The 20245-nt window shown below is 43.8% G+C and overlaps 1 protein-coding gene across 1 annotated transcript; it reads right to left on the bottom strand.

The window, feature by feature from the left end:
- Positions 1 to 4838: 4838 nt before the first annotated feature.
- On the bottom strand, positions 4839 to 19284 carry rplp0 (ribosomal protein, large, P0). Its single transcript, XM_078421278.1, has 8 exons — positions 19161 to 19284; positions 18914 to 19018; positions 14953 to 15128; positions 13096 to 13183; positions 12597 to 12743; positions 11779 to 11964; positions 7801 to 7941; positions 4839 to 5059 (listed from the first exon to the last, which is right to left on the bottom strand). The coding sequence occupies exons 2-8, from the start codon at positions 18965 to 18967 to the stop codon at positions 4913 to 4915; spliced, it is 939 nt and encodes a 312-aa protein (XP_078277404.1). The 5' UTR covers positions 18968 to 19018; positions 19161 to 19284; the 3' UTR covers positions 4839 to 4912.
- Between the last annotated feature and the right edge of the window lie 961 nt (positions 19285 to 20245).

Genomic DNA, 20245 nt, shown 5'->3' with positions numbered 1-20245 from the left:
GGTGCAGGGGGCAAGGATTCAGAACCTGGTAGGATTGCTGGGGCCCCTGAATAGAAGCAAGGGAAAACCTATTGCGACAGGTGTAGCATCTCCTGTAGTTGCAGGAGAACATACGTGAGTAGCGGATGGTTTGGGTGAGAAGGGATGAGGGAACCATGGAGTTGAACAGAGAGTGTTTTCTCCAGAAAATGGAAAGGGATGGAGATGGGAAAATGTGACTGGTGGTGGGATCACATTGAAGGTGGCGGAATTGTCAGAGAATGTCATGTTGGATGCAAATGCTCATGGGGTGAAAGGTAAACACCTGGGGAACTCTCTCCTTGTTCTTTCTGTAGAGAGGGAGATGACAGCAGAACTACAGGACACAGGTGAGATGCAGTTAGGTTATTCATCTACCACAGCAGTGGAGAATCCATATTTACTAAAAGCCAGAACATCTCAGATGTCCTAGAATGGAAAGCCTCACCCTGGGAGCAGATGCAGTGGAGACAGTTACATTGAGAGTAGGAAAGGTATCTTTGCAAGAGGCAGGGTGGGAGGAGGTGTAACCCAAATAACTGTGTGTTAGTGGGTTTATCGTAGATCTCACATTTTTAATCTTTCCATATCTGGCATTTGTCCAGCCGCCAGTCGATCACCCCCCCACCTCACATGCCCATTAACAACACCCCTTCCGCACCACCGCCACCGATTCTCCCATCAATTACCTCTGCCGTCATTTACACGAGGGGTAATTTGCAGTAGACAATTAACCTGCCAACTAGCGGGTCTTGGGGATGTGGTAACAGGGAGACGACACGCCCCCACTGAGGCAGGATCAGACTGCAGCATTGAATCCGGGGCATCAGTACTGCCTGCTGAGCCACTCTGTTCTAACTCTTCTGAAATCATATTCCTATATTCCCTATCCACTGTACAAGACATAAAAAAATTCTCCCCTCGTAACCGGTCGATCACCCGTGTTGGGGAATGGGTGGGAGTGCTTTGAGGTGAATGGGGAGCGGAAACAGAGGGCATGAGTGGGGTGGGAGGGTGGGATGTTCGAGGAAGGTGGAAGAAAACCGTCCAGCCTCTAAGACGATACAAAAATTACACCTCCTCTCCTCATAATGTCTCCTGAATGACACTTTTTTTTGTTTTATCTATCAGGCAAACTAAAATTCGGTAAATGTATCTGCGATTCTTCCCGCGTCCGTTATTGCAGCAGTTATTGAAATATCGGTGAACTAAGAATAAACTGAAGCTGTGTTAGAAGTGAATCTTAACTAAAATGTGTTACAATACAATACAATATATCTTTATTGTCATTGTACAGGGGAACAATGAGATTGGGAATGCGCCTCCCAGACGATGCAATACTTTAATTAATTTAAACAACAACAACCCAACGAAACAAATTGTAACAGTTTTAAGACAAGTAGTGCAAGTAGATCTGTGCCGGATCACTGTGCGATGTGACCATCCGGCTCAGCAGGACCGGTTCATAGCAGCTATGGCCCTGGGGATGAAGCTGTTCCTGAGTCTGGAGGTGCGTGCGTAGAAGGCTTTGTATCGTCTGCCCGATGGAAGGAGTTCGAACAGACTGTTGCAGGGGTGTGAAGAGTCTTTGTGGATGCTGGTGGCTTTTCTGAGGCATCGTGTGTTGTAGATGCCCTCCAAGGCTGGTAGCTGTGTTCCGATGGTGCTCTGAGCTCTATGGACTACCCGCTAAGGAGCTTTCCTTTCTGCCTCCGTGCAGCTGAGGCACCACACAGGGATGCCATGCGTTAGGATGCTCTCTATGGTGCAGCGGTAGAAGGTCGTCAGCAGCTGTTGGGGTAGACCAGACTTTTTCAGTGTTCTTAGGTAGAACAGTCGTTGCTGCGCCTTCTTGACCAGCGCAGCAGTGTTATTGGACCATGTTAGGTCCTCCGAAATGTGAGTGCCCAGGAACTTGAAGCTGGACACTCTCTCCACACTCCACAATGCTGCAGTCTGATCCTGCCTCAGTGTCGTCTCCACACTCTCTCCACAGTCCATACCTACCTCCCAATCTTCACCCCGAGGGAGATGCTATAATTAGATGGATGCCGCGATTTAAAAAAAATTAGAAACGATTTACATTTGTTGGGAAAATGTTATCTCCAGTTCACTACCATCATGAAATTAATCCTTTCTTTATTATGGAAATGATTGGGTTATGAGCGCAAGAGGAAAGCAGCAAGTTGACCTTTCACACTTTGTTGTTCATTATAAACGATGCGACATTTGATGTTCCGTTTCCTACCGCATATATTAATATACATGGACTGTTTTCTCCTACCTTCCCTGAACACCATCAGCACCCCATCCTCGCATCCCACGAATGTCCTCAATACTTCGTTTTCCCTCCCCTCCCCATCCAGCCCAAACCAGTCTCAACAATTTTCCAAATCTCTTCTAACGCCCTAAATACTCCCAACTATCCCCAAATCTCACCACCACCTTCCACCAACCACCAAAACCCCCCACTACCAACTATTGCCTCCCACCCCCTCAATTCACCCAGTCTCTCTTTTGCATCTTCAAACACTGCCTACAGCAAATTTGAGGTTGAAACATTCATTGTTGTATTAAATCAACCCCAGTGATTTTATCAGATAAATTAATATAAAAACTACTGACGCCAAGGCGGAGGATTTGAGATACAAGCTACCAGCGACACAAAAGGGAACAAGTTGTACCTGAGGCGACCGATAGTAAACGCGTTAGCGACTAGCCAGCGACCTCGCTGATTCGACTATCCTCTGAGCGGCTGTTGGACTAGACATTTCAGCCAATGTAGGTGTCCAGGTTGGCAAGTAAATGATTACTGATCAGAAAAAGTCTGAAAAAAATTAGGAAATAGAATGCGCTTTATTAAGTGGGCAAAGTGCCGAACGAGCACACGTGGGTTAATGGTGGAGGGGATGATTGAAAGAGACGTGAGATCAATGCACGGAATAAATGTTATTATTCATGCAATATGGAAGCAGAATAGCTTTTGGATCGTTGTTTGGAAATGGTGTTGTGTATGTTTCAAAGGTGTGAATTTAACATGTTTGGTGACATTTTGCAATAGGCACGCACCTGGCTTGTTTCGTCTCGCGTAGGTGTTGTGACATCAAAGGGGTCTTTGCAATCGCAAAACAAGATAAAGGTCATAATCGCTAAACTGCTTTCATCCTCTGACTGCAAATATTCTCGCCACAGAATACAATACTGTCTGACAACCTGTGAGACTAGTTTGCACAATAGCTAAAATGTGTGAATATCGCAAACATAATTGATGGTCATCAATCATCACTTATTTATAGATAGATATTTTTCTCATGCAATAGTACATTTTTTTTGTAATCAACCCAAAGCTATGCTTCAAATCCCATTTAATTCCGCAATTATAAAGTTGCCACTTCTAGCTCTTTTCTCAAACCATCGGATACCAAGTCTCTCAGTATTGACTTTATTAATGATGATAGGCACAAAGTGCTGGAGTAATTCAGCGGGTCGGGCAGCATCACTGGAGAAAAAGGATTGGTGACTTTTCCGATCAAGACCCTCACATATTCAGTATATACTGTAACAGCATCTGCAGTTCCTTTCTACACCCTTGATTCCCTTCCCCCGCGGTTGTTGAGGAAGATACACCAGGCAGAGCAGTGAGTTAATAGAAGGAAATGGATTGGGTCTCTGTTCAAGAACCGAACAGCCTTGTGACCTTTCTTGTAGGGGATTGAGGTGCGAGGGGACTGGACATCCATGCTAAAGATGCAATGGGACAGAAACCAGGAAACATATTCACAACTCTGCAACTTCTTGCAGACCTGGGCAGAACTTTTGCCAAACCAAGTTGTGGCTTTCGACTGAGCATCTGTAGAAGCTGGAAAGTGATTGGAGATATGCCAAACCTCTAGTTTTCTGAGGAAGTAGATGTTGGCGTGTTTTCTTGGCTGTAGCTTCAACAGGTTTGGTAGCAACATTCTCCAGCCTGGGCTCGGGAAGAAGCGGTGTCTTACAGCTACAGATCATTTATTAAGGCACAGAACTACTCTATTTAGTCAATATATTATTAATATCAGAGACAATATGTCTGATGCCATTGAACGTGTTCTCTATTATGTTTTCATTTTCATTACCGTGGTTAGTACCACTTCCCTCCATTACCCTGGATAAAGAATTAATTCAGTCAATATTTCAGATAAACATCTAATTATGGCTATGTCCCACATTACCATTTATTTTACATTGATGCACTTCAATTCTGATATAACATAATTCAGATTAAGTATATTTTCGGCGTTGTTTACTTTTATCTAGAAGTCATATCAGACCCTAGCCAAATTCCATGTTAATATTTACCTACTCACAAGAGACTGCAGATGCTGGAATCTTGAACAAAAAACAGTGCTGGAGAAATTTTGCAGGCCATGCAGCATCTGTGGACGGAAATTGAAAGAGTTTTCAGGTCGGGACCTGAAATATGCCTATCAATTTCCCTCCACAGATGCTGCCTGGGCTGCTGAATATTTTTGTGGTATTATTTATTTCCAAATTGAACACTCAATGCTTTCTGCATTGTATTGCCAGCTTTCAAATGCAAACTGGCCATACTATCAAATTATTGCACGGGGAAACTCCTGTTCTGAGCACTCAAGCTGAATAGCCCAAGTTTACTGTCAGCATGATCATCGCTGCCCGTCACTGATCGACAGTTACACCATGTGAAAGTGACTGTGATTAAACAGATACCTTACTAACCATCCCCCACAAAATAGGCTCAAATTGCATAAACAAGCTAAAAACAGACATGAATAAACTCAAAAATGAACACAAGCTACAGGTTTCTGTAAATAAAATGTTTTATTTTGGTTAGGCTGATTGATGAGCCGTGCTACCAAAGGGTAGCTGCTTTTTTTCAGTCAAACAGACCAAAGCCCATGTCGTCATCAGACGCCTCAGACTCTTCCTTCACCACCTCTTTCACTTCCTCCTTGACAGGAACTGGAGCAGCCTCAACAACAGGAGCAACAAAAGCTGAAGGGTCAGCCAAGAAAGCTTTTACCTTCAGAACAAAAAAAGGTGTGTTACATCCTAAATCATGTTTTTGCCACAATTGCAGAATAATTACCATCATTTCAATTTCAGAATATTAGCTGCAGACTTGCATTTAGGCAACAGCTTATAATTACATTACAGTTTTAGGAGAAAGCTTCCCAGGACCACACACGGGATAATGCTCAACACTGAACAGAGGTATTGAGCGATTGACAACTCAATATGACAATTTAAGGTATAGACAAATAGAGAGGTAACATTTTACCGCGGTGGGGTGAAGATCTCCAGAGATTAGAATATCAGCATTTGAAAGGAATCAGGAAAAGAAACTCAAAACCAATAGCAACAAATCACATCCATTCGAACATGCAACTGCAATCTGTTGCGCATAATTTTTAAAAAGCACGGTGTTTTTGCAAATTGTAGGTTGAAAATATTAAAAATGCCACATTTATAAGATTCTACTTCATTACTCAGGCTCAATTGAAAACACTGCCCATCGTTCTGAACTTAAGACTGTTCTTACCATTCTCCCTTCTATCTAATTTTTAAAATAATATTTAATTCACAGGATATGAACATCACTGGCAGATCCAACTATCGCTGAATTGAAGAAGCAACTGTCAAACACATTGGCAGGTCTGATGTCACATAGTCTAAAACAAAGTTGGCAGACAGAGGTGGCACTACCTTTAAAATATTCCAGATATTTTTAATTATTTTAATTCATCAGCTACTAATATGGGATATGAATTATGTCTCTGCACCAATCGTTCAGGGTACTGCAAGATAGTCATTTAACACCTGCAGTTATGTTAAGACAGCTGTGCTAAAGAATACACCGAATTTTTGTGTAAGACAGAACTGCAGATGCTGATTTAGACCGAAGATAGACACAAAAAGCTAGAGTAACTTAGCAAGTCAGTCTGTATCTCTGGAGAAAAGGAATAGGTGATGTTTTTGGTCGAGACCCTTCTTCAGACTGAGAGTCAGGGGAGAGGGAACTGAGCGATATGAAAAGGTACATTGGTGCAAAAAAAAAACCAGATCAAAGTCTGCAACGATGATCAAGGAAAGGTGGAGCCCACAATGGTCCATTGTTGGTGGCAGGGAAGATGATAACGAGTAATACAAACAGATTGCATAGAGAGGCCAATATTTCAGTGATCATCTAGTTTGGGCGTCACCTCGTATAGTAATTCAACTCTCCTACCCATCAATCTAGTCATGATGAACAATGGGCCATGGTTAAAATGGAAACAAGATCAAGGAGTGTTATATTCAGTGAACATCTTCAAATAACGAAACAGAATGGTATCAAACAGTAGAGCTCATCTGGCAAATGACAATTAACCCTGTTCAAACATGCCCATAAATGTCATGGGCTCGGGCACTAAAATGTAGGTGTCTAATCAAAAACCTTACATTCAAAAGCGTTGCCATAACTAGATTCACCAACAACAAAACAGAGGTCATAATTAATGAGAAACTTGCCAATACTCAATAGAACCTGCTGATACAGGAAGAGCAAGTAAAGGTCACATACCAACTATAAAGCAGTGAGCCTCTCAACCACCACTCTTCCCCCCACTCCCCCGTGATGTTTCCGAAAATAAAGAATTACTTTGACAAGTGCCCAGATTCATGAGCTCAAATACTAAAGAAGTCGAGTGTAGGGCAAAGGACAAGGTAGCCCATTGGATTAACATTACATTCATTCTCTGCAGCAGCACCATGTTGTAGCTGCAATGTGTACGATATACGAGAAGCTGGAGGTTTAGAGATGGAGGAGTGAACCGATCAAAGTATCCAAAATCTTGAGAGCTAGAGATAAAAGCAGGGTGCAAACGTCAAATACTAGAGGGCCTAGGTTCAAGGTGAGCGTGGGAAAGTTTAAAATATGTGTGACGCAACTTGAGTAAAACACAAAGAGCCAGAAGAACTCAGCAGGCTAGGCAGTATCTGTGGAGGAAATGCACAGGTGACGTTTCGTGTTGAGACCCCTTTCAGCAACTTGTGCATTAAAATAAAAAAGAGTTGGAGGTGCCTGGATCAAGGTGACAGAAGCAGGCAAATTTGTAATATTTAAGAAGCACATAGACAGGGATACGAACAGGCATGGAACTACATGAACAGGCAGGCAACAAAGGGATGGATTGCTAGGCGGGGATTAGTTTAGATTGGCATCGTGATGAGCAGATATGATGACCGAAGGGCTTGTTTCCACGCTCTATTTCCCTAAGAAACTATGAAAGCACTTACCTAATTCACAAGTTCTACCCAGGGGCACTAGTGTCAGAGGTACAAGAGGATAGCATTTGCAAGGTCCCCTTTGAGTCAGAGGTCGGTGGTTATCAAGTCTAAATACTGGAACATTATATCGGAGTGCCTACAACCGAGGGTCTATTACACCACGACTACAGTCTGAGGTGTCAGCTCTCCATTTTCCACAGGCAATTAATTAGAAGTAAACAAGAAATGTTGACTTCTGCAGCAACATCCACGTAAAAGTTGTATTCAGAATAGACTGAACAGAACTCCAATTACCACGGTGGTGGCACAAAGAAAAATAATATAGTAACCAATGAGGTGCTGCATGGGGGAAATGGCAGGATCACAGAACACAATACCTATATTGGGTTGAATGAGCTTTCTCATCCATAATTTTAAGAATCAGCAAAATCCAAATCAATTAATCTCTTTACATCTGAACAGCTGGAATTCAACACAAAGACTGTCCACCATTACCTTATCAGCTAATGGGAAGGAGTAGTTTGTCTCCACAGCGATGGCCAGCACCTTCTTGTATCCATTAACGATAGAATGTGGTATGGAGGCTATGGTTGGATAACCAATTTGCAGACACACACTGGCCACATTGCGGACTCCCTGTGAAAACATTCGAGGTCAAGAGTGTTTAATTGTCATAGGCACTGTCAACAGAACAATGAAATTCTTACTTGAAACACAACATGCCCGTAACAAAATACACAAATATCTAATGCACAACATTCAGTAAACTAACAACCCAAATACTAGTGCAAAAAAAAAAATCCAAGTACTTAGTGCAACCAAAGATAGTCCATTGTTTGGTGTTGTACAGTGTTCAAGAGCTTGATGGTTGTTAGAAACATAGAAAATAGGTGCAGGAGGAGGTCACTCAGCCCTTCAAGCCAGCACCGCCATTCATTGTGATCATGGCTGATCGTCCACAATCAATAACCCGTGCCTGCCTTCTCCCCATATCCCTTGATTCCACTAGCCCCTAGAGCTCTATCTAACTTGTTGGGAAGAAGCAATTCATGAACCAGGTGGTCATGGTTTTCAGACTATACCTTCTTCCGATGGTAGAAGTGAAAGAGAGCAAGGCCTGGGTGGTGTGGGTTTTTGATGATACTGGTTCCCTTTGAAGCAACACCTCCTATAGATCCCTTCGGTTAACTAAAATACTGTATTTATCAACAAGTATAATCACAGTAAGCATGAGGAAACCAAGCTTCAATCTTCTGAAAGAGTACACAATAAAGCTCCGGTGCAAAATTCCAGGCAGTCCCTATCCTGCTTGTGCAAGGTCCTACATTGCCATTTGAATATTTTAAAAAAAGTCCATGACAAATTCAAACAATGTTATAGCATTTAACACTACAACAGGAACCAGCATTTTGCAATGTCAGGTCACAAGGCCCTAAATTTGTTTACATAACAGCCAAATCCTTTAAGGCTGAGACCGTCACGACGTTACCAACTGTGAACCAAACGAAGGGCCAATTGTGACCGGTGTGAGAAGGGAGGTGAATACCGAAGTTAAAGTGTTGTATTTAAATGCGCGAAGTATAAAAAATAAAGTGGATGAGCTTGAGGCTCAGTTGGACATTGGCAAGTATGATGTTTTGGGAATCACAGAGACATGGTTACAAGAGAACCAGGGCTGGGAACTGAATATTCAGGGGTACACAACGTATCGAAAAGGCAGACAGGTGGGCAGAGGGGGTGGGGTCGCTCTGTTGGTAAGGAATGATATTCACTCCCTTGCAAGGGGTGACATAGAATCAGGAGATGTTGAATCGGTATGGATAGAAATGAGGAATTGTAAGGGTAAAAAGACCCTAATGGGAGTTATCTACAGGCCCCCAAACAGTAGCCTCGACATAGGGTGCAAGTTGAATCAAGAGCTAAAATTGGCATGTCGCAAATGTAATGCTACGATGGTTATGGGAGATTTCAACATGCAAGTAGACTGGGAAAATCAGGTTGGTAATGGACCCCAGGAAAGAGAGTTTGTGGAGTGCCTCCAAGATGGATTCTTAGAACAGCTTGTACTGGAGCCTACCAGGGAGAAGGCAATTCTGGACTTAGTGTTGTGTAATGAACCTGATCTGATAAGGGGACTCGAGGTAAAAGAGCCATTAGGAGGCAGTGATCACAATATGATAAGTTTTACTCTACAAATTGAGAGGGAGAAGGGAAAATCAGAAGTGTCAGTATTACTGTATAGCAAAGGGAATTACAGAGGCATGAGCTGGCCAGAATTGACTGGAAGGAGGCCCTAGCAGGGAAGACGGTGGAACAGCAATGGCAGGTATTCCTGGGAATAATGCAGAAGTTGCAGGATCCATTTATCTCAAAGAGGAGGAAAGATTCTAAGGGGAGTAAGAGGCACCCGTGGCTGACAAGTGAAGTCAAGGACAGCATAAAAATAAAAGAGAAGTACAACATAGCAAAGAAGAGTGGGAAGCCAGAGAATTGGGACTCTTTTAAAGAGCAACAGAAGATAACTAAAAAGGCAATATGGGGAGAAAAGATGAGGTACGAGGGTAAGCTAGCCAATAATATAAAGGAGGATAGTAAAAGCTTTTTTAGGTATGTTAAGAGGAAAAAAATAGTCAAGGCAAATGTGGGTCCCTTGGAGACAGAAGCAGGGGTATTTATTAGGGGAAACAAGGAAATGGCAGACGAGTTGAACCGGTACTTTGGATCTGTCTTCACTAAGGAAGATACAATCTCTCAGATGTTCTCGTGGCCAGAGATCGTAGGGTGACGGAGGAACTGAAGGAAATCCACAGGAAATGGTGTTAGGTAGACTGATGGGACTAAGGATGATAAATCCCCAGGGCCTGATGGTCTGCATCCCAGAGTACTTAAGGAGGTGGCTCTAGAAATTGTGGTGGGGATCACGCATTGGTGATCATTTTCCAATGTTCTATAGATTCAGGATCAGTTCCTGTGGATTGGAGGGTAGCTTATGTTATCCCACTTTTTAAGAAAGGAGGGAGAGAGAAAACAGGAAATTATAGATCAGTTAGTCTGACATCAGTGGTGGGGAAGATGCTGGAGTCAATTATAAAAGATGAAATTGCGGAGCATTTGGATAGCAGTAACAGGATCGTTCCGAGGCAGCATGGATTTACGAAGGGGAAATCATGCTTGACTAATCTTCTGGAATTTTTTGAGGATGTAACTAGGAAAATTGACAAGGGAGAGCCGGTGGATGTGGTGTACCTCGACTTTCAGAAAGCCTTCGACAAGGTCCGACATAGGAGATTAGTGGGCAAAATTAGAGCACATGGTATTGGAGGTAGGGTACTGACATGGATAGAATATTGGTTGACAGAAAGCAAAGAGTGGGGATAAATGGGTCCCTTTCAGAATGACAGGCAGTGACTAGTGGGGTACCGCAAGGCTCGGTGCTGGGACCGCAGTTATTTACAATATACATTAATGACTTAGATGAAGGGATTAAAAGTACCATTAGCAAATTTGCAGATGATACAAAGCTGGGTGGTAGTGTGAATTGTGAGGAAGATGCTATGAGGTTACAGGGTGACTTGGATAGGTTGTTTGAGTGGGCGGATGCATGGCAGATGCAGTTTAATGTGGATAAGTGTGAGGTTATCCACTTTGGTGGTAAGAATAGGAAGGCAGATTATTATCTGAATGGTGTCAAGTTAGGAAAAGGGGACGTACAACGAGATCTGGGTGTCCTAGTGCATCAGTCACTGAAAGGAAGCATGCAGGTACAGCAGGCAGTGAAGAAAGCCCATGGAATGTTGGCCTTCATAACAAGAGGAGTTGAGTATAGGAGCAAAGAGGTTCTTCTGCAGTTGTACAGGGCCCTAGTGAGACCGCACCTGGAGTACTGTGTGCAGTTTTGGTCTCCAAATTTGAGGAAGGATGTTCTTGCTGTTGAGGGCGTGCAGCGTAGGTTTACTAGGTTAATTCCCGGAATGGCGGGGCTGTCTTATGTTGAAAGACTGGAGCGACTAGGCTTGTATAATCTGGAATTTAGAAGGATGAGAGGGGATCTTATCGAAACATATAAGATTATTAAGGGGTTGGATACGTTAGAGGCAGGAAATATTTTCCCAATGTTGGGGGAGTCCAGAACCAGGGGCCACAGTTTAAGAATAAGGGGTAGGCCATTTAGAATGGAGATGAGGAAAAACTTTTTCAGTCAGAGAGTTGTAAATCTGTGGAATTCTCTGATTCAGAAGGCAGTGGAGGCCAATTCTCTGAATGCATTCAAGAGAGAGCTAGATAGAGCTCTTAAGGATAGCGGAGTCAGGGGGTATGGGGAGAAGGCAGGAACGGGGTACTGATTGAGAATGATCAACCATGATCACATTGAATGGCGGTGCTGGCTCGAAGGGCCGAATGGCCTGCTCCTGCACTATTGTCTATTGTTACAACATCTCTAGCAAGAAGCCCGAGCAATGTAATTTGGCATACCTCCAGGAAACATTTCTGCAGAGTTTCTTCTGTGATGTCCAGGACCTCAGGCTCATATACACTGCCATTGTCATAAACCTGCCTGATCACCAAGCCGTAGGAGAAGGGAGAGATGTTCAACATGTTCAGCAGAGTGGCTTCACTGGCTCCCACCTTGTCACCAATCTTGATGAGATACACATCGCTCTAAGGCAAGACAATTAGTTGTCAGGGAAGAACGGCCACTTTATACCATACTAAGGTTATAACAAGTAAGGACAATTATTTCAAGCATAAAAAAACAGTAACAATTTTATAAGCACCATATAGAAAACATTAAAAAATCACCATAAAACGAACTCCAGCCTGCAGTTAAGGTCACAGAACTGTAATTTTTAGTGTAAAATATAATAATTCAGGGAAAGCAATTACAAAACTGCACAAGGCTTCAGAAAAATCATACGATTAACCCTACTAATTTAAGGGAATTAGAACAAAAACAGTGGTGGCATGGATAGCGGAGCGAATGCCTCTGTGACAGAGATCCAGGTTTAATGTTGAGCTAAGTTGCTGCCTGTGTAAACTTTGCATATTCTGACAATGTATGGGTTTCCTCCAGTCACTTTGGTTTTCTCCCATGTCCCAAAGACGTGCCAATTGGTGGGTTAATTAGCCACTGTACATTGCCCCTAATATGCAAATGCGAAAATGGGATGTTGAGGAGAATGTATGGAGAATAACAAAAATAGGATTAATGTAGGATTAATGGAAGGGCCTGTTTCTGCAACATCTCAATGACACCTTAAATAAAGTAGGGCAGCTGTTATGTGCATACTTACTAGAATTTCAATGGTACCTCTGGAGATCTTGGTGGTGATTCCCAAAGCTTGGAAGAAAGAGGTCTTCTCAGGTCCCAAACCAGTGTTTTGACCTGCCACAGTGACCTCACAGGGAGCAATGGCACCAGCGCGAGCAGCAGCCGGGACCTGTGGAAGTAATTAAAGTAATTCAGCACCGGTGGAACAAAGACAGGCTCGCAGAGCAACGCGAATTGACACTAAACGATAGAAAGCACTCTTAAGTAAAACAAATACATATCAACCTGAATGCATCTCGACATAAAGACCACAACCAGACTGAGCCAACATTAAAGATGTGCCAATTATTCTCCCCTCATCACCAGCTGTGCAGAGGGCACCTCATTAAATAAGAGATGTCATATCATAATTGGCGATGAAGAACCCATGCCAAAGTTAATCGACACAAACTTAAATAATCAAGAATTGCAATTAATGTTATTGGAGTTGGATATTAGAGTTGGAGATCAAAAGCTTTTACCTTGTTGGACAGCAGCATGTCACGAACTTCACATAAATCCTCCTTGGTGAACACAAAGCCAACGTTGCCACGAATGTGTGGTAAGAGCCTGAAGAGAAACAGTAGTACAAGTCAACAAGTGCATCAATTACATCAATTACATACTGTGATAAACACTAGTACAGAGCTGCCAACCTTGTCAAACCAAAAAAAAGGAACACAGATCGGAAAAAAAGAGGGATTTTTAGTGAAAAAATTTAACAAAACTTACAACCACGAGCAATACAGGATGCACTTTCAATACAGGAAATTGTGATGTGAACTGTTTGCGTGAACTGTTTGCGCGCTACTGTATGTTTCATTTTTTTCCCATTGGAACCTAATCAGATGTACAGCACTTTGGTCAACGTGGGTTGTTTTTAAATGTGCTATACAAATAAAATTGACTTGACTTGATGTCCAGTGCTCAAGCTGTTATCTCCATTGTTTATCTATATGAAGTCCACAAATGGTTCAATCCAACAAAGTATATGTATCTAGTGTTTCATTTACAGTCCTCAAACTAAGTCAACAGAGGTTCTAATGCATGTTTGTCCACTCATATTCAGTCCCATAGAGAGCTTTTTGTTATAAGCAGTGGTTGCCTGTTTGCACTTCTCCAGAAGCCTTTCACTGAACTTCACTCGATGACAACTGTTTTTTTTAACACAGCTATACACTTTCTGTGTGAAGAAATCCGATAGTGTTTGTGTGCTAAGAGTTGGACGAAATTCAGTGGAGTTTTTCCTTATTAAAACTGGCAAATTTAAAACAATGCCTTTGGTCAACAGAGTGATAATATTAATTTTCAGCGATGCAATTGTGTTTATTTTGTTTCTTGGTGGTTAATGAAGTCGCGCAGCCCTAAAATGACAACGATTGGAGAACTAGTCCGTCTGAAGTACGCTACCGCTAAATAAGAAAACGGGTTTGATGGAAGGATTGAGCTAAACTGTTTCAGCAGTCACACAACCTGGAGTCAGTGCGGCCTTTAGTGCAGGATGCACAGCTGCCTCAAGACATACCAGTGAGTAGTCATCAAAAGTGACTCCGGGCTGGCGAAAGGGGGAATCTATCTGGGCCTGACCTGCAAAGCAGTTGGTCCCAGGCAGGAGAGTGGCTGCAAAGGCTCAACCCCCCCCCCCCCCCCCTTCTTCTCTCCCCTCCTTTCTTATCCTTTTCCCTTCCTACCTACCTCTGCAAGTTGCCGGCGAAATGAGCCCTCTGGAAGTCGGCTGCCAGATTTCAGCCCAGTCTGCAGCCATGGCGAGCCGCCTTTCAGTCTGCTGCTGATGGAGGCGGCTGCTTGCGTTCCAGGCTGCAGCGGCCCAGGGCTGGGGACTCGCGCTCCAGGCTGCGGTGGCCCAGGGCTGGGGACTCGTGCTCCGGGCGGCCCAGGACTGGGGACTCGTGCCCAGCGGCGGCGGCGGCCTAGGGACGGGGACCCGCGCTACGGCGGCCCAGGGACGGCTGCTCTCCGAAAATGGGCGCTTTGCAACCGCCCGCAATCACCCCGAAGCTCGTGCTCGCTCCCCCGAGCTGCCGCCCGACCGATCCCAGACTCTGCAAACAGGCAGGCAGTGCACACATGCAGGTGAAGCATTCATGCGAATGCGCGAACATTGCATTTGTTAGAACATTGCACCCCTGTGAACCTCCCATATATTACATACACAATACATGTACAATACATGGACATACGATCTGAATGTTAAAAATTGTATTTTACTAAGAAAAATTGCATTGCCGTAATTATCCCAAAAAAAGTCATAAAAACGGCCCAAAAAGGTAATGGTTGGCAGCTCTGCTAGTAGCTGCACTGCATATCATCTCACTCACTTTTCCAAAGCAGGATTGTTTTCCAGATGACCACGGATAGCCTTGCGCATCATGGTATTCTTGCCCATCAACACGACAGCCTTGCCACGCAGCGATATACGGATCTGCTGCATTTGCTTTGATCCAACGTTGTCTGCTCCAACGATGAAGCATTTTGGATAGTCATCCAAAAGTTGCTAAAGAAATTATAGGAGGAATACTTTATGTACAAGAGTACCCGTTTCATATCTGAAACCAAAACAAACTTATCAAATGTGCACCTGCTGAATCCAGTCTCACACTTAAACATTTTGCAGAACAATCTTTCCACTTTTGAAGCCGTGCACATTTTTGTAATACCAGTGCTTCTCAGGTCCTAATAGTTTGGATGAAATGACCTGAAATGTTGAAGCTGCTTCTCTTCCCACAGATGCAGCCTAATCTGCCGAGTATTTCCAGCATTTGCAGTTGTTTTGATTTCCCTAAGATTTTGTACCTCACCTCACTTGCTGAGACTAGTTCTTAGTCAAAGGCAAATTACAATCTAACCAACTTGAAACCTTTTGATGAAGTAAGAGAGTGCAATCACATGTTATATATGATCTTCCATAAGGTTTCTGATAAAGTGCCGCCTAGTAGACTTTTTTTTCAAATGGGCCTCAATTTTAATAAGAGGTTGAAAGCATGGACAGAAAATTTACAAACAAACAGTAACAAAGGTCAATTTTCCAGAACATAAGGAAGGGGACAGTGGAGATCTGCAGGTCTCGATTCTTTTCATGGGCATGATTCCCAAATCAGCATTTGAACAAGCATTTTAACTTTCCCATTATTGACTAAGACTGTCATGATGTCAAGGACTTAGATGGGGTGTGATGTGAAAAGTGCGCTCTAAGACAGTCATGATGTCAAGAACTTAGAAGGGGTGTGTTGTGAAAAGTGCGCTCAGGAAAGTTTCCTCGGGGAATATGTACAATGCACTAATAGGGAGAGGGCATGAAGGTGGAGAAATCTCTCGGGCCTGATCAGATATATGCAAGGACTCTGTCGGAAGCTAGAGAAGAAGATGCAAGATACCAGGCTGAGACATATAAATCAGCATTAGACATTGGTGAGATGTCAGAAGACTTAAAAGTGGCTAACGTGTGTCTCTAGTCAAAGACGGCAAAGATAAAACTGGGAACTATTGACCAGCAAGCCTAACATCAGTGGTAGGAAAGCAACTGGAGAGAATTCCAAGGGTTAAGATGTATGTATATTTGGACAAACAGAAGTTGATTAGAAGTGCAATTTTGTACATGGGAGATAGCGCCTTATGAATTTGATTGAGTTCTCTGCAGTAACCAAAAACATCGACACGGGTCTTTTGCTCGGAGTAGAGGAATCGAGAACCAGTGGACATGTTTAAGGTGAAAGGGTAAGAGTTAATAGGAATCTGAGGGGTATCTTTTTCACACACAGGGTGGTGGGTATTTGGAACGACCTGCCAAAGGAGGTAGTTGAGACAGGGACTGTTGCAACTTTTAAGAAACAATTTGACAGGTTCATGGATGGGACAGGTTTGTGGGATATGGGCCAAACACAGGCAGGTGGGACTAATGTAGATGAGACGTGTTGGTCTGTGTGGGCAAGTTGGGCGGAAGGGCCTGTTTCCACGCTGTATGACTCTAATATTCATTCAATACACCATTTACACAAAATTACCCCCCACCCATGGTACTCATGTGGCCCACTGGCGTGGAATCCCTTCCCTTATTTTGAGGGGCGTCTCCACCACACCCTGCCCCCCCCATGTCCAGCAGCGGAAGGCCCCTAGACTGCGGCTATCCCCCACAGAGCCTTGGTGTTGGCTGCACTGAGCTTCAGTGCGTCCCTCAGCACGTACTCCTGCAGTCTGCAGCGGGCCAGTCGGCAACATTCCCCGACAGACATCTCTGGGAGGTCAACGAAGCTCGGGCAGACCAAAGAGCGTCTTTCACCAAGTTGATGACCTTCCAGCAGCACTCGATGTCAGTCTCTGAATGCGTCCCTGGGAACAGTCCGTAAATCACAGAGTCCTCTGTGACGGAACTGTTCGGAATAAATCGTAACAGGGACCCTTGCAAACATCTCCTGACTATCTTTGAAAATCCATACTCTGCGAAGAGGTGGGCAACCGTCTCCTCTCCACAGCAGCCGTCCCGAGGGCAGCGCGCACTGGTAATGAGGTTCCGACGGTGTAGGAAGGATCTGACTGGGAGTGCTCCCCTCACCGCCAGCCAAGCCAGGTCTTGGTGCTTGTTGGTGAGTTCTGTCGATGAGGCATTTCGCCAGACAAGCTGGGCAGTCTGCTCTGGGAACCACGCCACAGGATCCATGGAGTCATTCCCCTGCATTGCCTGCAGGACGTTACGTGCTGACCACTGCCCGCTGGACTTGTGGTCAAAGGTGTCGGTCCGGAAGAACCTTTCCACGAACGACAGATGGCGCGGCAATGACATTGCGTGGCATCTGCGCCAGGTCCATCCTTCGCAACATCGGTGACAGGTAGAACCTCAGCAGGTAGTGACACTTGGTGCCCACATGCCTTGGCTCTGTGCTCCGCCTGATGCAGTCACACACAAAGGTAACCATCGGCGAGGGCGACCTGGGGCATGCTTTTACCCCCATTGTCTGCCGACTTGTACATTGTGGCCCCTCGCACCCGGTCCATCGTCGACCCCCAGATGAACTGGAAGATGGCCCGGGTGATCCCTGTGGCATAGGAGGGAGGGACACGCCACACGCGCCAAGTACAGCAGCTTCGAAAGCACCTCACACACGATGACCAGATTTTTCCCCGTTATAGAGGGAGCGCTGCTTCCATAGCTCCAATTTCTTCCCCACGTTAGCTATCCACTCCAGCTGATTTTTGTCACACGCCTCAGCCCTCCCGAACCAGATCCCCAGCACCTTCAGGAAATCAAGCATGGCCTTGCTCTTCCTGCGGTTCACCCTGGCTCCCGTGGCCGACTCAAACTGGTCGCAGACGCTAATTAATCTGTGGACTGACCCGACCCGAGCAGAAGATGGCGACATCGTCCATGTACAGGGCGGTTTTGCCTGGCAATGTTCATTGTATACGTATGCCTTTCCTCCCAGACACCAAATAATTTAAATGTTAAGTTTATGCAATCAATGATTCAAACTAGTCCATTATTCCATTATTCAGTCCCAATTGACCCACCCACATAAAGTCATTCTTTAGTGTGATTAATTATCAGAGCCGGCAATGACCTAAAAATGACCTATTTCCAACATTTTCTTTTTCATCAATATATTTTGACCACATCTGGAGTATTGTGTACAGCTTTGGTCTCCTAATTTGAGGTAGGACATCCTTGTAATTGAGGCAGTGCAGCGTAGGTTCACGAGATTGATCCCTGGGATGGCAGGACTGTCATATGAGGAAAGATTGAAAAGACTAGGCTTGTATTCACTGGAGTTTAGAAGGATGAGAGGGGACCTTATAGAGACATATAAAATTATAAAAGGACTGGACAAGCTAGATGCAGGAAAAATGTTCCCAATGTTGGGCGAGTCCAGAACCAGGGGCCAGTCTTAGAATAAAGGGGAGGCCATTTAAAACTGAGGTGTGAAAAAACTTCACCCAGAGAGTTGTGAATTTGTGGAATTTTCTGCCACAGAGGGCAGTGGAGGCCAAATCACTGGATGGATTTAAGAGAGAGTTAGATAGAGCTCTAGGGGCTAGTGGAATCAAGGGATATGGGGAGAAGGCAGGCCAGGGTTATTGATTGTGGATGATCAGCCATAATCACAATGATTGGCGGTGCAGGCTCGAAGGGCCGAATAGCCTCCTCCTGCATCTATTTTCTATGTTTCTATGACTTGTAAACTTGGTTATCTCAAATTGTGTTTCAAATACTTGGAGCAAATTTGAAAGTATTAAAGTGTGCAGATCCTGACAGCCTGGACTACCATTAGTGAAGGTGGTCATACTCACGATAATTTTAATAAAATAATTGGACTTCCACGCAGCTCTGTCTTCCCTGGGCATCTTTATGTGCTTCCAAGGATTGCCACAAACTGGTTTAAAGACAAGATCTTACTGCAAGGCAATGAGAAAAAGCAAAATGAGGCTTCCACGATTACACAAGGAATAGATGTTTCATATAAATAAAAGAACAATTGATAAATACTATCCACCCAGTCTTTTAAAATAATCCCTCTTTCACACAAGTATTTCCTACCTTAAATACCCAAGGGTACATTCGGTACTCCAGGTGTGGCCTCGTCAAAACCGGTTCCCATATTTGTATTCAAATCCTCTTACAATAAAGGCTAACAACCTATTTGTCTTCATAACGACTTGCTGCTTCATAAAGATTTCCCGATTCTTCAATACAATACAATGAAATCATATTTTATCTTTTATTCTTCCCATAGTAAACAAATCCATATCTTAAAATGAAACGAACTTTTTTTGCCCACTCTATCCCTTTACTGACCCTGTAAATCCATCTTACTTTACTGATCCATTTTGTACAGCATATGCAGATGCGGTTATTGTGGATCAGGAGTTTCCAGATGTCACAGCTAATTCATTTCCATACCGTCAATTGAGAACTTATATATACTTAAAAATTGAAGACAAAGTTTATTTTTCAGCCCAAGTGATCAAGAAGGTAATGGATGGAATGGGGCGTGCCTATCTCAGCAGATTCTGCACAACACAGGCACTCCAAAATGCTGTTGAGTATGGAATTTGAGACTTGGAACCAGCAACATTACAAACAAATCTCCCAGTTTGATATTCAACATGGAGGGGATCACCCACAAGACTGTTGACCTTCAACATGCTAGAGATTGATGATTTGGCAGATAATCTCAGAAACGAGAATTTTACATTCACTCGTTATTATGACTTTGGCATGGATGTATAAAAATAGTGCAAGTCCTGGACAATGTCACACTGACCTCAGTCCAGAAACATATATTGGTCCTGGAGCACGTCTTGCATAGTCACGATATTTTAAATAAAAAAATGATACAACCAAGCCACCAATTAAGTATATATGACCGGAAATGGTCTCCACTGGAAGTACACGGAAGTGCAAGGTGAAGTAAACCCGAGCACAATTCCAACCTCCCGACCCACTTCTGTTTTCTGATGCTTGTCAGAGCATCAGGAAGGTTGCAGATAGTCAATCATACTATTTCAAATGGCAATGGCTGTACCAGAGAATCACGCAGCATATATATTATAAATGATGCACTGGCACTCACTTCCAAATTATTTCCATTATTATAACTTGGTTATTTGCAAAAGATTTTC

This window comes from Rhinoraja longicauda, chromosome 25, assembly GCF_053455715.1.
Source record: "Rhinoraja longicauda isolate Sanriku21f chromosome 25, sRhiLon1.1, whole genome shotgun sequence".
Classification (NCBI taxonomy): Eukaryota; Metazoa; Chordata; class Chondrichthyes; order Rajiformes; family Arhynchobatidae; genus Rhinoraja; species Rhinoraja longicauda.
The sequence above is the reverse complement of the archived record's forward strand: the minus strand, read 5'-3'. Positions and strand labels throughout refer to the sequence as shown.